The sequence below is a fragment of the Littorina saxatilis genome, linkage group LG5, assembly GCF_037325665.1.
Source record: "Littorina saxatilis isolate snail1 linkage group LG5, US_GU_Lsax_2.0, whole genome shotgun sequence".
NCBI lineage: Eukaryota > Metazoa > Mollusca > Gastropoda > Littorinimorpha > Littorinidae > Littorina > Littorina saxatilis.
This window is the reverse complement of record NC_090249.1, coordinates 57,770,150-57,784,090: the sequence shown is the minus strand read 5'-3', so window position 1 is coordinate 57,784,090 and position 13,941 is coordinate 57,770,150. Positions and strand designations below refer to the sequence as shown.

At 39.2% G+C, this 13,941-nt stretch overlaps 4 protein-coding genes across 4 annotated transcripts in view; 1 reads left to right on the top strand and 3 right to left on the bottom strand.

Moving 5' to 3' along the window:
• LOC138967521 (ubiquitin carboxyl-terminal hydrolase 14-like) overlaps nt 1-2,511 on the top strand; it is a 29,302-nt gene extending 26,791 nt beyond the window's left edge. Inside the window, exon 18 of the mRNA XM_070340089.1 lies at nt 659-2,511. Within this exon, the coding sequence (XP_070196190.1) occupies nt 659-726 (68 nt within the window). The 3' untranslated portion in view covers nt 727-2,511. The remainder of the gene's footprint in view (nt 1-658) is intronic.
• LOC138967531 (tax1-binding protein 3 homolog) overlaps nt 1-13,941 on the bottom strand; it is a 263,615-nt gene that overhangs the window by 41,906 nt on the left and 207,768 nt on the right. The window lies entirely within an intron of this gene.
• LOC138967522 (uncharacterized) lies at nt 3,243-7,097 on the bottom strand. The gene is made up of 4 exons (XM_070340090.1): nt 6,863-7,097; nt 5,383-5,449; nt 4,024-4,135; nt 3,243-3,749 (listed from the first exon to the last, which is right to left on the bottom strand). Exons 1-4 carry the CDS (start codon nt 7,004-7,006, stop codon nt 3,275-3,277), a joined length of 798 nt encoding a protein of 265 aa, XP_070196191.1. The 5' UTR covers nt 7,007-7,097; the 3' UTR covers nt 3,243-3,274.
• Nucleotides 10,722-13,761, bottom strand: LOC138967530 (protein SLC31A2-like). Its single transcript, XM_070340103.1, has 4 exons — nt 13,647-13,761; nt 13,180-13,246; nt 12,350-12,455; nt 10,722-11,795 (listed from the first exon to the last, which is right to left on the bottom strand). The coding sequence occupies exons 1-4, from the start codon at nt 13,662-13,664 to the stop codon at nt 11,453-11,455; spliced, it is 534 nt and encodes a 177-aa protein (XP_070196204.1). The 5' UTR covers nt 13,665-13,761; the 3' UTR covers nt 10,722-11,452.

The following is a 13,941-nucleotide window of genomic DNA, read 5'->3' as shown; positions in this document are numbered from 1 at the left end:
ATTTCATACCCAGGAACTCTCATGTCAAATTTCATAAAGATCGGTCCAGTAGTTTAGTCTGAATCGCTCTACACACACACACACACAGACACACAGACACACACACGCACATACACCACGACCCTCGTTTCGATTCCCCTCGATGTTAAAATATTTAGTCAAAACTTGACTAAATATAAAAAGAGAAAATAAGAACAGTAATAGGCACCATTACAGGCATATTCATTCTGTTTTACACAAAAATGCCGAATAAATCCTGTGGCTGTGAACGCGAGAATTATAATTATGTCCATAAGCATTTTGCTTGTTATCGTTCTGTATGTTGTTCTTTGTAAAAACGATTGTGTGTAGTTGATGGTGATGCTGGAGTGCCCTGTCGGTACGAATGGGTCCGCATATATATATGTGAGTGGAGGCCAATTCTAGAGGCACAGCGTCTCCCGCATGGGTATGTCTCATCCGAGGCTGTGCTCTGGTTTTGTCGTTCTTTCCTTTCCAGGGTTTTGGCTGCTTTTTTCTCTTCGAAAGTCTTCAGACCTTTCTTGCAGAGACGTCTCCAAAGGGGCCTGTCCTGGGACTGAGCTTCCCATTTTGTGGTGTCTAGCTAAAAGTGAATAAAACATGCTTGAAGCAACAACCTGTGTGTGTGTGTGTGCAGGTGACTGGCACTGTGCCTACGTGTTGCTCTACGCTCCCCGTGTCCTCATGCTGGAGCCTAGCAGCTAAGGCCGGCCTCTCTCTAGCTCAACGCTTCATGCTGCAGGCCCCGACCGTACCAAGGCCTGTGTCAACAACCGAGAGACATTGAGAATCGGAACCAAGTGAGGCAGGATTTGAATGACCAAATCTAATGCTTGCCCTGACGGCACTATGTCCTGTGTCAACAACCGAGAGACATTGAGAATCATGAGGCAGGATTTTAATGACCAAATCTATTGCTTGCCCTGACGGTACTATGTCCTGTGTCAACAACCGAGAGACATTGAGAATCATTACCAAGTGAGGCAGGATTTGAATGACAAGATCTAATAGGAAAGGGAATCGAGCAATCAAAAACAAACAATGGTAAGGCAAGGTATGAGGAACTCTGCTCGAAGTACCCAGTAGAATTGGAAAGATTGAATTGAACAAGTGACCTTCATTCTCAAAATGAGCTCTCACTTGTTCTACTGTTGTTGTCCATTTTTACAGAACTCGCTCTCTTATTTTTTGGATCTTTAGAAAAAGTAAGATCCAGCTCCACTTCACTTACCTTGTTTTGTTTCGCAATGCTCACAGAGGGCTCATTTTGCTGGTCTTCAACATTTTCATAACATTTTACATCTTTCTCCTGTGATCTCCGCCTGTCACATCTAATTTTATTGATTGAGACTTGAGCTAACAGTGCGAATAATAGTGATCAGGTCTAAATTTCATCAGGCTTGTTTATGTGAATGGTGTGGAATCCACAACAGAAAGATTCGAATTTTAATAGCTTCTCGTTACCACTAAGTTCCTCTGCAACGTTGCACGACGAAGGAAATCACTTCTTCAAATCTGTGAAGCTAAGGACACAGGTAATTAGTTGTTGTTGTTTTACCTGCACTGAACACTCGCAGGTTGATAGTCAGATTATGTAACGGCAAAGAATGGTCTCTAACATTACATAGAGATTCACGAGAGTGCAAGAGAAAGGCAGAGTGTGCAATGTTTGAGCAAGTTGCGTGTAGGCTGATGGTGGTAGTGGGAGAAAAGAACAAGTGGTCTTGGAATAGCATTGAGTGAAAGGAACCTCAGTCAGTAACTTATTGACTCAGATTACTGTGACGTGTAGCAATGGCATCCGAACCATTCCGCATTGAAAGACGTTGAGCTCAGGGCAGGTGGCATAATAGTAGTACAGTGACTATGGGTTTTTTCATCTGCACTTTTCTTGAGCAGTGTTTCATTATCATCATCATCATCATCATCATCATCATCATCAGCCACTGCTCTGCCTGACCTTTTTTGTGACTTATGTGAACTTATATGTGCTTGCTTGGTGAAACATTCTCTGATCAGCTTCAATTTGTAATTGTGAGTTTGAGGAATTGTGTGCCAGATTTCACCACAGAGGGGCAATCATTTTGAATTGGAATGAATTTAGAAGGGAAACTGGAAATTTGACATTGATGTATTTTAAGGAGAAAGGAAGCAGTCTGTTGACATTGATGTATTTAAAAGAGTAATGAAGCATTGTATTGTTGTGTAAATAAGGGTTACGGTTTTACTAGTACTGATAATTGTTTGATTAGTTGAACATGCAGATCGGTAGGAGGGAGGCACCAACAACGACCATGAATAAATGAGTAAGAATGTTTGAGATTTTCTTACGGGATGAATTACATGGAATTATTTTGCACCATCGTTTATGTGTGCTTCGGTTGACATTGGTCATTGCATGCCAAATTTGTCTTACATGCATTCATTTGTTTTGCTCAGACACAAGCAAGTGTAAATATGTTTGAATAAAGCTGATTTGTACATAACTGATGACACCATGATGTGGGTTGCATTGTGGGTTCATCTTGCACATTTGTATGCGTTAGCATGCACAAGCGCGCACATAAATTATGCACACATGTGTATCAGGCATGGGAATTGTCCGCCGAACTTTTTTTTTGTTCCGCCGAAAATGCAAAAGTGTCCGCCGAAAAAATAAAGGGGGGAGGCACACAAAAAAAGCACCGGTTACTTTGGCCTTTGCGCAAAAGCCCGCGAAAACTTTCCGTACTTTGTTCACGCACTGCTACCACCCGCCTCAGTTATTGAACTTTTATGTTTGAAAGTAAACCAGATTGCACAGATTGTGTTACAAGTTACATTTTCCTGTTTGTCTCAACAGATCAATTTTTTTACAAATTTAAACCATATATAATACATGTATATATTTTTTTTCTTCAAAAAAGCAAAAATTGGTAAATTTTTGTACTAAAAACTCTGATTCTAAAAACAGAATTTAATGGCAAACTTGGAGCTCAGATGACACCAGATTGCACCATCTGGGTTCTTTGGAGAAACATTTTTTCCGGGGGGGCATGCCCCCGGACCCCCCTAGTAAGGCTAGGCGCTTCGCGCCGTCGACTTGACACTTCGCGTCTTCAGTTATAAATTTTCCGCCTTTTTTACAATTTTTAATTCCCATGCCTGGTGTATGCACCCTTATGTGTGCATACACACCCACACACACACCCACACACACACACCCACCCACACACCCAAAAACACACATTAACTGACTTGTGTCAACATTTAATTAGACGCATGTCTCTCTTCCTCTGACACTGAACTGACGACACTGCATCATTGGATTGCACGGCTTACACACATTTATCTCCCCTTTCTTCACCTCCGTAACACCGTCCACAGAATGCTCAATCCACACTTCATTTCCATCATTGTCATTGCCAACATAACCCTGACACCGATCTGTCTGGTCATCCTCGATTCTGGCGTTGCTGCTTTTGTCATCACCTTGACCTCTATCACAGTCTTCCCCCTCGTTGCGCCAGGGATAGAGAATCCTCAATGCTCGGAGGCGGCGGCGCAATCTGGCAGTGACGCGAAGCAGAAAGAGGGGTCTGAGGACGAAGTATCCAAAGCCGGCACCGATAACAACGGCGATGATGATGAAAAGGTTGAAAGACATGACGAAAACCATGAGGATGTAGGCCATACAGACTTCAGTCATGTGGAGGAGAGCTTGGTAAAGTCGTTTGGGTATGGACAAGCTGGAAATATTAGACGGGTTTATTAAAAGTGTGCAATAGAAAATGTTTGGAAATAACTCAGGTTTGATTGTATGGGTTGTGAAAGAGTGAGTACTCTTGCTTTTCTTGAGTCAAAACTTTCCCACGGGACATAATTGGCAAGTCACTATACCAAGGGTGTGTTTGAAATATGTATGTGGACAAGGAGCACGATTAGAAAGCTTGCCTCACTAAAAGCAAGAAGCAATAGCGTAGGGGTTAAAGAAGTACGAGCATTTTGCTCTTCTTGTTTTACCTTGAAGGTGGTTTGAAGAGGGTCAAAGCCAGCTTGTGTGTGAAGCTGTAACACTTGAGCCCCTCCAGAAGCACTGTGAGCACGGCACCTGAGGCCACTGCTATTGCCAAGCCTGCACAGGTCAGTAGAATGGATTATCAGTGCAACAGGACAGCACAGTCTTCTTCTTCGTTCATGGGGTTAGACTCCCACGTTCACTCATGATTTTAGCACGAGTTGATTTTTACGTTTATGACCATTTTTACCCCACCATTCTGGCAGCATACGCCGATTTCGGGGGAGGCATGCTGGGTAGTTTCGGGTTTCTATAACCAATCGAACTCTGACATGGATTACAGGATCTTTTCCGTGCGCACTTGGTCTTGTGCTTGTGTATGCACACGAAGGGGGTTAAGTCACTGGCAGGTCTGCACATAAGTTGACCTGGGAGATCGGAAAAATGCCCACTCTTAACCCACCAGGCGGCAGCGACCGGGATTCGAACTCACGACCTCCCGATTAGGAGGCCGACGTCTTGCCACCACGCCACTGCACCCGTCAACACACATCGAGAAGTACAGTAAGAGAACAATTAACCTGTAATAATAACAATAATAACTGGACATTTTTAAGTGCCTAACCTATGGCTCTAGGCCCTTTACAAAAGAACATATACAGAATAGAACAATTGTACAACCTACATATGAAAAACAATTAACTATACGGACAAAAATATTTGTATTTGTATACAAAGCATTATCTGTGTTGACCCGAATTGACAACTTACAATTTGCTCTTGATGTAAAAATGAATACACCACACACGCACACATTGTTTGTTGTTGTTGTTCTTCTCTTTTGTTGTTAATTGAACGGTTTGTTGCCCGTTAAAGCAAGTTATCTAGGACATCAGCTGACGTCCTGCAGCACCGAAAGAGTCTATGCCGTGTCCATCCACACTTCCCAAACGCACACAGTGTTTAAAGTGTACATCAGGCAGATGAACAAAACCTCAAATCTCCTAAAGGGCGTTTTTTTGTGGATGGGAAAAGCTTTTTCAGCCATAATGTAACTTATTTTGAATTGTTTTATGAAAAGCTGAGTTTATTTGACTTTAAGCTTTCCCAAACAAAGACTGAAATATTGCATACACCATTCAAATAGGTCCCTTTCATTTATTTAGTTATCCATTTGTTTGTTCATTGCGTTATTAATAATAATAATATTAATAATAAGGGTATTTATATGGCGCAAATCCAAATAATTATAGTTCTAAGCTAGTGACTAATATAACCAGTGCCAAAGTGGCTACACATGTCCCCATGAACTTGAAGCAGAAAGCGTAACTGGTATACGCACCACATGTTATGAATAAGCTCACCTTTGGGAGTGGCGGTTGTCCAGCTTTCCATCAACAGAGGGGAGTGGGTGGACAGGGTAAAGAACGCCTGCAAATACAGTGAAACGAAATACCTATACAGGTATTGAACAACGAAATACCTATACAGGTATTGAACAACGAAATACCTATACAGGTATTGAACAACGAAATACCTATACAGGTATTGAACAACGAAATACCTATACAGGTATTGAACAAGAGGCTGCAGGTGAGAAGAACTACAATAAGATTACAATGAAAATGAACTCGCCACAAATAAACGGTAGCATGAACTATCAAAAAACTAACCCGTATCGACAAAGCTTTATTTTTACTTTATTGTTTATTGCTGATGAAGACACTTTTTTTTTAAACCGGTTCGATTTTTGATTGTTCATGTTGCTGTTGACTTCTGGTGAGTACATTTTCATTATCAAAATACATGTATACAATACAAGAGTGAAATGTATGGCTGCTTGCGTTCAGCTCAAATGCATGTTCAGTCCAAATATGTGTTGGACTGTCACATGCCATGAATCTTTATTATTTTTGTATGTTTCTAGACTTGAACTTTTTATGTCGAAGTGGGTGACACAGCCTTGAGAACTTGCAGAAAAAATGAATTAACAGCAGAGCGTGCAAGTCTTCTTTTTCTTCCTCTCTTTGTTTATTTTTCATATATTTTATGGTAACTGTCAAAAATGAATGAACACCTAAACACCTCTTCTTTTGCTCTTTTTCTTCCTCTGTTTGTTCCTTCCGTTCTTCCTCTTTTAGGTATAACTATCTTAAATCTGTGACCCTAAAAGTTATCCTACTTCTTGCTTTTAGTTCATTTTTATAAATTCACGAAGAGATGTACTACATGTGTATATATATATATTGCTATTTCATATGTTACGTGGATTTCCATTGGTCAATTGGTCAAAACTGAGCTCAGTGCAAAAGTGATATCGACGACATTTCCGTCGATATCAGTTTTGATATTGACGACCTCTTTATTGCTTCCCCACTTCAAAAACAAAAACACCTAAATTTAAAAACAAACAAATATATATGAAAATTTAATTATCCCAGAATTTAGTTGAGCAAGTGACTAAAGACTTTTTGAAAGAAAAGACATTTTGAAATACTGAAAAGTACAAGAAAAAAGTGAACAAAAAGAAATAATAATCAGAGGGAGGGATATGGAACAGCCAAAACTGAGACAAATACTTTTGTAATTTCTTTACAGTAAATACAAAATGTCCAGAGAATTAGCAATATATCTAACATTGACTGACTGTGTGATGATATCTTCTGCTATTGGTCAGTTTCGACAGTGATATCAAAATCTCGACATCCGGTCTCGATTTTGATATCACTGTCTCAACAGACCATAGCAGAAGATATCATCACACAGTCCGTCAATATTGGGTATAAAAAAAAAATCCAAATAAAACTGAAGTACAGAAAAAAGGTCGCAATGTTTGATGCTTACCTGATGATGTGAATCCATCTCCATATTGTGTAGCAAAGTATATTCCACAAGGAACAGGATCGTCACTTTTCTTATCTCGCGTTTTACAAAGTTGAAGAAAACAGCACGCTTTCTTAGATTTGGCTCTTTAGGCCAATTTCTCATGCTACTGAATCACAGCTTTTTGTTGACGGAGGCAAACTGTTTTTGACTGTGCATCACAGCATTGTATTGTGCTGAATGCCTGCTGGTATGCAAACTGCTCTGATATCTCCAGGCTGCAAGCTCTTCTTATCTTTGTTAAGAGGTATTGGGTTTAGATGTGTCTCATAGTTCCAATCTCTTATCTCAGCTGAGAGGTATTAGGTTTCTGTGGGTAATTAACATCTTGCAAGCTCCATAATTTGTGTTTGTTGTTGTGTTCTTTTCTGACAAATACAAAACAGTGTTACATAGCTGTGGGGAGAGCAAGATGAGGTAGTTCTTTGTTAATGATGGGTACATAAGACCCTCAACTTGAGTAAATCAGATCTTGTAAGGCAGGGAGTCAGTCTTCAAATGGAGGTAAATTTACATACACATACATGTATGAACAGAAAATTTGACAAAATAAAATCTTAAAAGTGGAAGGGGGGGGGGGTGTCTTGGATCTTGGATCAAAGGGGGTGGAAGGGGATTCCAATGTAATGGCAGACAGAGCATGTACACACAGTGTTTCTCTCTCTCCTTTCCTGTCACTCACATACAAGCAAAACACACACCCATACATGTCCAGTTACAAATGTGCATGCGTATAGGGAATGGACAAAATACACACAATTCTCAAAAAGTTTCCTTTTTTCAAAACTGAACATGATTGATATTTTAATAAAACAATATACCCATCACCATACATGTATTGAGAGGTGCAGATCTTGTTGTCATAGCAATAAATACATGTATCTGTAAACAACAGGAACAACAAAAACACAGTACAATGTACTATCTGTTAGGTAAAACACTTCTGAGATTACAAAAACATCTGTCATTTTTATGTTGAGGCAAAAGCGAAGAGAAAAAAAATCAACAACAAAAACAACAGGGTGAGACAGCAAAATAAAGCAGGCAACAAAAAATACTGCTTTGCAACATCAATTACACTTCCTTACTGAGAGCAAAATAAACATTTGTCATGTGCTATCAGTTGAACAAAACCTTGCTGAGGTTTTAAATGAAATAAAAAAACCAAAGAAAAAAGAATGGATAACGGTACAATGTCATAGAGTTTGGATAGTATTGTTTCAGTTCAACCACTTTGGCAAAGAAAAATAATGTAAAACATTTCTGTAAATACCAAGGTATCTTAAAGCTCATATATACAGCAAAACCTAATGACAAGCAACAATTTGGCAAAACAGAAGCAAAGAAATATGTCATTGTCAGACAAACACTATCCAAAACATTTTCAAAGTGTACTGCTTGATTGATTTTTGATATAGAAGTTTTAAAAATACTGTACATACAGTACCCAAACAAGCAAGCATCCTTCAGTACTTGAAGCTATTTTGTTTTAAACCCCACCCTGCCACGAATCTGAAATAAAAATGAATTTCTTGTTGGCAAAGTTTAGAATCAAAGTAATTTAAGCTGCACCTAAGATTGTGCAACATTGTTCAAGATTAAAAGGATCTGGCTGACAAAAATAAACTTCAACAAACAAATTAGCTAATGATACATCATTTTATAATATAACATATCAACCACAAAATCAATTTGAAAATACAGATTTCCATGGCACAGTCAAATACACGTACAAGAACAGCCTGACTAGACTTTGAAAACCTCAGTAAAGGACATCTTCACACCTTGTTCGTCTGTATCAGGGTAGCATGTGATCGGCATGAGGTTGGGTTACACAAATGACTGAGAAATGTCTGTCTGTCTGTCTGTAAAAAATTCCATTTCAAACGGCAGAAATTAATATGTAAAGCGCGGAGAGCACAGTTGTGGTTTGCGCTATATAAGCTCCCCATAATAATAATAATAAGAAACAAAACCACACACAATCACCTGAAACGGTGATTTTAAATGCTGATTGTGAGGAAAATATCATCTGCATAGAGAATACTACATGTACATGGCTTGCTGTGTCGTACCAGATTAACACGAGTTGTTTTTTTAAATATTGAAGTGCGAGCGAAAGCGAGCTGTTCACTATTTGAAAAAGCAACGAGTGTAAATCTGGTACGACACAGCAAGCCACGTAGTATTCTGTTTATCCTACATACTGTACTTGCGTGTATTTTACTGAAAATGTCCTGCAGTCGAGGCAGCCAAATTGAAGACACTTGTTTTGGAACCTCGATCTCTTCTAAAGCCTCCTGCAATCTATTACACGTCAAAGCAAAGAAACGTCACTCTGAAAGTGTGGCGTGACGTGTTAGTTCTAAAGATTCATCGAGGGTAATTAGCGAGCGCAAGTTTTGTTTCTATAATGACGTTTGTCTCGGTGACTTTGGCATCATAAGCAGTGGAAAAACAGGTCCCTGCCAGACTTGCTTGACATGACCTCATTAAATGATATACACACGTGTGATTTGAACGATTATTATCTCACGGGTGTCTCTCTCACGTATGTAGGATAAAAGTAATTACTAAAACAACCTTTGAAGTCACCAGCTACAAATGTGGTACAGGATCTATGAATTTATAAATATTTTTACTGTTTAACAAAAATACCATTTATATGCACTTTATTGAGGCAAACTCATTTGAAAAATGTTCCACACCCAAAAGAACACAATTGTCGGAGAGAAAATTAATGATAAAAAAATAAATACAAACCCACACACACACAAAGCAAACAAAATAAAAATGGATTACACCCCTCCCTCCTTTCACAAACAGATAAAACACAAGAGGTATGTAAACAGTACACTCTTTTTTGCACTTCATCATAATGAATCAGACGCGATTGTACATGCAGCACAAATCTTGAAATCACAACAAAGGAAAATCACATAGTGAAACATGCACACGACAGAGCACTCACAGCATTACTGATACTTCTTTGGACTGGTGATTCGGACACATTGGTGTTACAATCTATCACAATAGACTAGATGATTTTCAGAAAAAAAATCCATCGGGTTTGTATGGGTTGTGAAAGAGTGAATGCCCTTGACCTTGCTTTTTCCTCTGACAAATAACTTCACACGTGTTTCCAACCCACCCCTCGCCAGTGATTGGCCCCTCCAATGTTTGTCAGGCATGAAAATTGAAAACAAAAAAAATACTGAAAACAAAATTCGAAGGCGCGTAGTGCCAAGTTTCGCAGGCGCGTAGCGCCAAGACTTCTAGGGGGGTCCGGGGGCATGTGCCCCCTGAATTTTTTTTTTTCAAGGGTGCAATCTGGGGCTATCTGAGCCTTAAAATTGGATTCAAACATGGCCCCAAAACTATTTTACTATAACTATGACTAGGAAAAGAAAAAAAAAAAAAAAAAAAAAAAATTAAAAAAAAAAATGTAAAAAAAAAAAAAAGGAAAAATACGGAAAATAAAAAAAAATACGGTTTATTTTTTTCAAAAATACGGAAAATACGGAGAATTTTCATGCCTGGTTTGTCCAAGTTCAAAGCAAGGGCATTCACTCTTTCACAACCGATACAAACCCGAACGAGTTATTTTCGGAATGAGTCTATTTGGGAACAACACAGCTAATGAATCAAGGCACCTAAACTATTTTCCAGATAATTTTAACATGATAGACTTAATTTCATTGTCACAGTAAATGCAGATGTGACTTAAAATGAGTGTCGTTGAGTTTATGATCTACAATCAGACACAGTGATCGAGAGGCGAGACAGAAGGGGGGGGGGGGGGGGGGGGGGGGGGGGGGAGAGGGGGATGTTCCACAGTTCATTGTGTGTTTGAGAAAATCAGCTCCACATGCATGACACTGTGGGAAATATTCCAGCATCACGACCACCTCCCCTCACCCCTCGGTCTTCTGTACATACATGTATTTTTACAGACAGACAAGTACATCGTAACTATTTGTTCTACTTGCTCATGATTGCAGCTGACCATAGCTGTACAAGTAAAATCTGTGAACATTTGGCTTCAACAATCAGAGATCACATTTCAAATGCTGTTCAGAACTATGCCATCTGGACAAAAAGATAACAAAAACACAAACAAAAACCTAGTACAGAAACAGACTAAGGAACCAGTTCTTCAATACATGTATAATCAAAGCTTTATAAACTGTGTGAATGTCTAAGTAACTGAGTACGAATGTGTGTTTGTGTGCATGTTAGGGTGTTTGTGTGTGTGCAAGAGTGAGTATGCGAGCTTGCCCATTTATATTTGTATACTTTTTGTGTGTGTGCATAGAAGTACATGTACAATACATCCAGTGGTACAAATGAAATTCCACATGAATATCAAGTGGACAGAAAACTATGCTTAACAATGCCCATATATTGCACCAGACAAACTATCAATTTTGGGTTCTTTTTCCTTTGAAATTTTGTTTGTTCGCTCATTCTTTCTTGTCCCTCATGCTGACATAAGTGCACAAGAACACTTAATAAAGTCTCAAATAACATATCTTTCTCAAACAAAAATTATTATGTAGCACTCTCATCACACTGACACGCTATTGAACCATCTCCCGCCACCCCTCCCCCATCAGCTGTGCTCAGGGGCTGCAACTCTTGCATCTTGCCCTGGAAGCCGCAGTCCAGATCCACAGCCAACCCACACCTGCTGGTGGGCTGAACAGTAGGAGTTACAAAGCTTTCTTCTTCTATCCAGCCAAAGAAGAAATAACCTAGGCCAAGGCCCACAACTCCGCCGACTACCAGCCACACATTGTAGGTCATGACTGCCAGCATGAGGAAGTAACCCCCGATGAACTGAATGATGTACAGCACGGTCTGGATGATGTGCCCTTTGTTGAGGATGTAGCGCCTGGTTAAAAAAAAAAAATCATATATAATGAGTTCATCATGGGTGAAACTGAAAAATATCAGTACATAAAATTTTATAATTACTAGGATTTTTTTTCAAAGAGAATGTTAATTCTCATAAGCCTAATTACCGTTAATTTTGAAACAAACAGACATTTTTGGGTTCATGAAAAAAAATTAAGAGAGAAGCTAAAGAAGAAAAAAAAGCACAGCTATCATTCAAGTTTTGCCTTCAGTGTGGGTAATTTACCTACATTTCAAACACTATCACAGAACACAAGTTCAGGGAAAAAAATGGCCACAAAAAAACAAATTGTACACATATTCACAAGTTTGAATATATGAGAACACAAAATTGAACAATATGCAAGAGAATAGACCCTATTGGTATTCAGAGCTTCAAAGCATAGTAAAACATGAGGTACAGCTATCTTGCACGAGCTGCAAAAGCCAAGGTTCGAAGTTCTTGTGACATTTAAAGCATAACAAAGAGCATGTCTCGCAGATATCCCAAGAAAGCTGCCGAGATACCGAAAAGGTCTATACTGAACCTACTTGCACTGCATGTTGGGGCACCGGCGTCCTTCTCGCAGGCGGATGTATTTCAGTCCCTGGTACAAGACCCCCATCACCACAAGGGCAAGAGACGACAAGAAAGCTTCTGCAAAACATGATGACATTGATTATGCAGGTTCAAATCATTTGAGGAGACACAGATATTTAAATATAATGTTGAACATGTTAACCCTTAGGCTGGTTGTCGCGACATATACTGTCACCTGGTTGTCACGACATATGTCGCGCTACTGGCTCAGTCTGTTTGGTCGGTTCCGATTACCTCCCATGGATGCGAAAACCTATATGACTGTTTTTCTTTATTTTTCTCTCTGTTAATTCACCAGTGGCTATATAACATGTGTCACAGAATTACACCAGTGTAAGGGTTAACATAATGCTCGAGGCAATGGCAGTGTGTTGATTTTTTGTTTAATCATAGATCCTTAGAAGATTTGTAAAGCCAAATTTCTAGAACACTATCTTTCTCATTGTCTGGTTTCATTCATGTAATTACTAGGAGTTGATCTAATATTTTTACAGCAGGAACAATTGCCATACTATGATAACTCTCTCTTCTTCTTTTGTTAAAACACAACCTTATGTCTTCAAAGACGCAGGCCCCATTCCTGAGGAAAAAAAACCCACCATAAACTTACTCACACTGATTATTAACACATTCAATCAGCCTATATCTCCAGTCAACACACATTTTCTAGCTCTACAAAAAGTGTAATTCTGACAGAAAAAAGTCATTTGTTAGTGTTACAAATTTAGCAAGTCCACCGTGAAGCACATTCACATTGGCTTAACTCCAACAGCTAGTGTACCTTTCTTTGAATACAGGACCCAGGAAGGAAAGAGAACGGTGTCTCCATAGTCGAGATGGAACGCAGTCTGAAACAAGAGAATGGTGAACACGTGAGTGAAAAGTTCATAACAAACCTACGTTGGTCATATCAAAGGAACAACACCCGAACAATTAAAACAAATACACGAAAAACATGACTAAACGTTATGTTTGGTCAATCAATGAGGAATTGTAATCAGAGTCTCACATCTGGTTTCTACTGAACGTTAGACAGAAGCAAACCAAGCAATGCTTAGAGTTAGACATAGCTCAGAAAGCTTCCCCCTTTGACTCGTCATCATTTTTGGCATGAGCAAGTCACGAAAGTGAAAATTTCTCAATTCTGTGTTGGTTGTCTACCATTCTTGTGTTCCACATGTTAAACAGACAGTTTTACATATCCTGAAATAAAACAAAAAAACAAAGATAATTTTTCGCAAACCATACCCTGTGTGGCTGAGACATACTGTTCTTCTGAGAGAATTACAGCTGTCAAAATCCCGTCTGAGTGAAAATAAGCCAGACGAATTTTCAAACCGGAAGTGATGTATAATGTCTGATTAGTCAAAACACGTTGTTTCCACAGGTATAACAAAAGCTTTGGGCACCAGACGTAATATTTCCGGCACAGATTTCTCGGTTTTAAGCTATTTAGTCTGTACTCAATGTGCAGTCTGCATACAACTCTCTGAACGCACTGGGTTGCAGAGAGAGGGGTTATTAAGTATAATTATTCGAATAT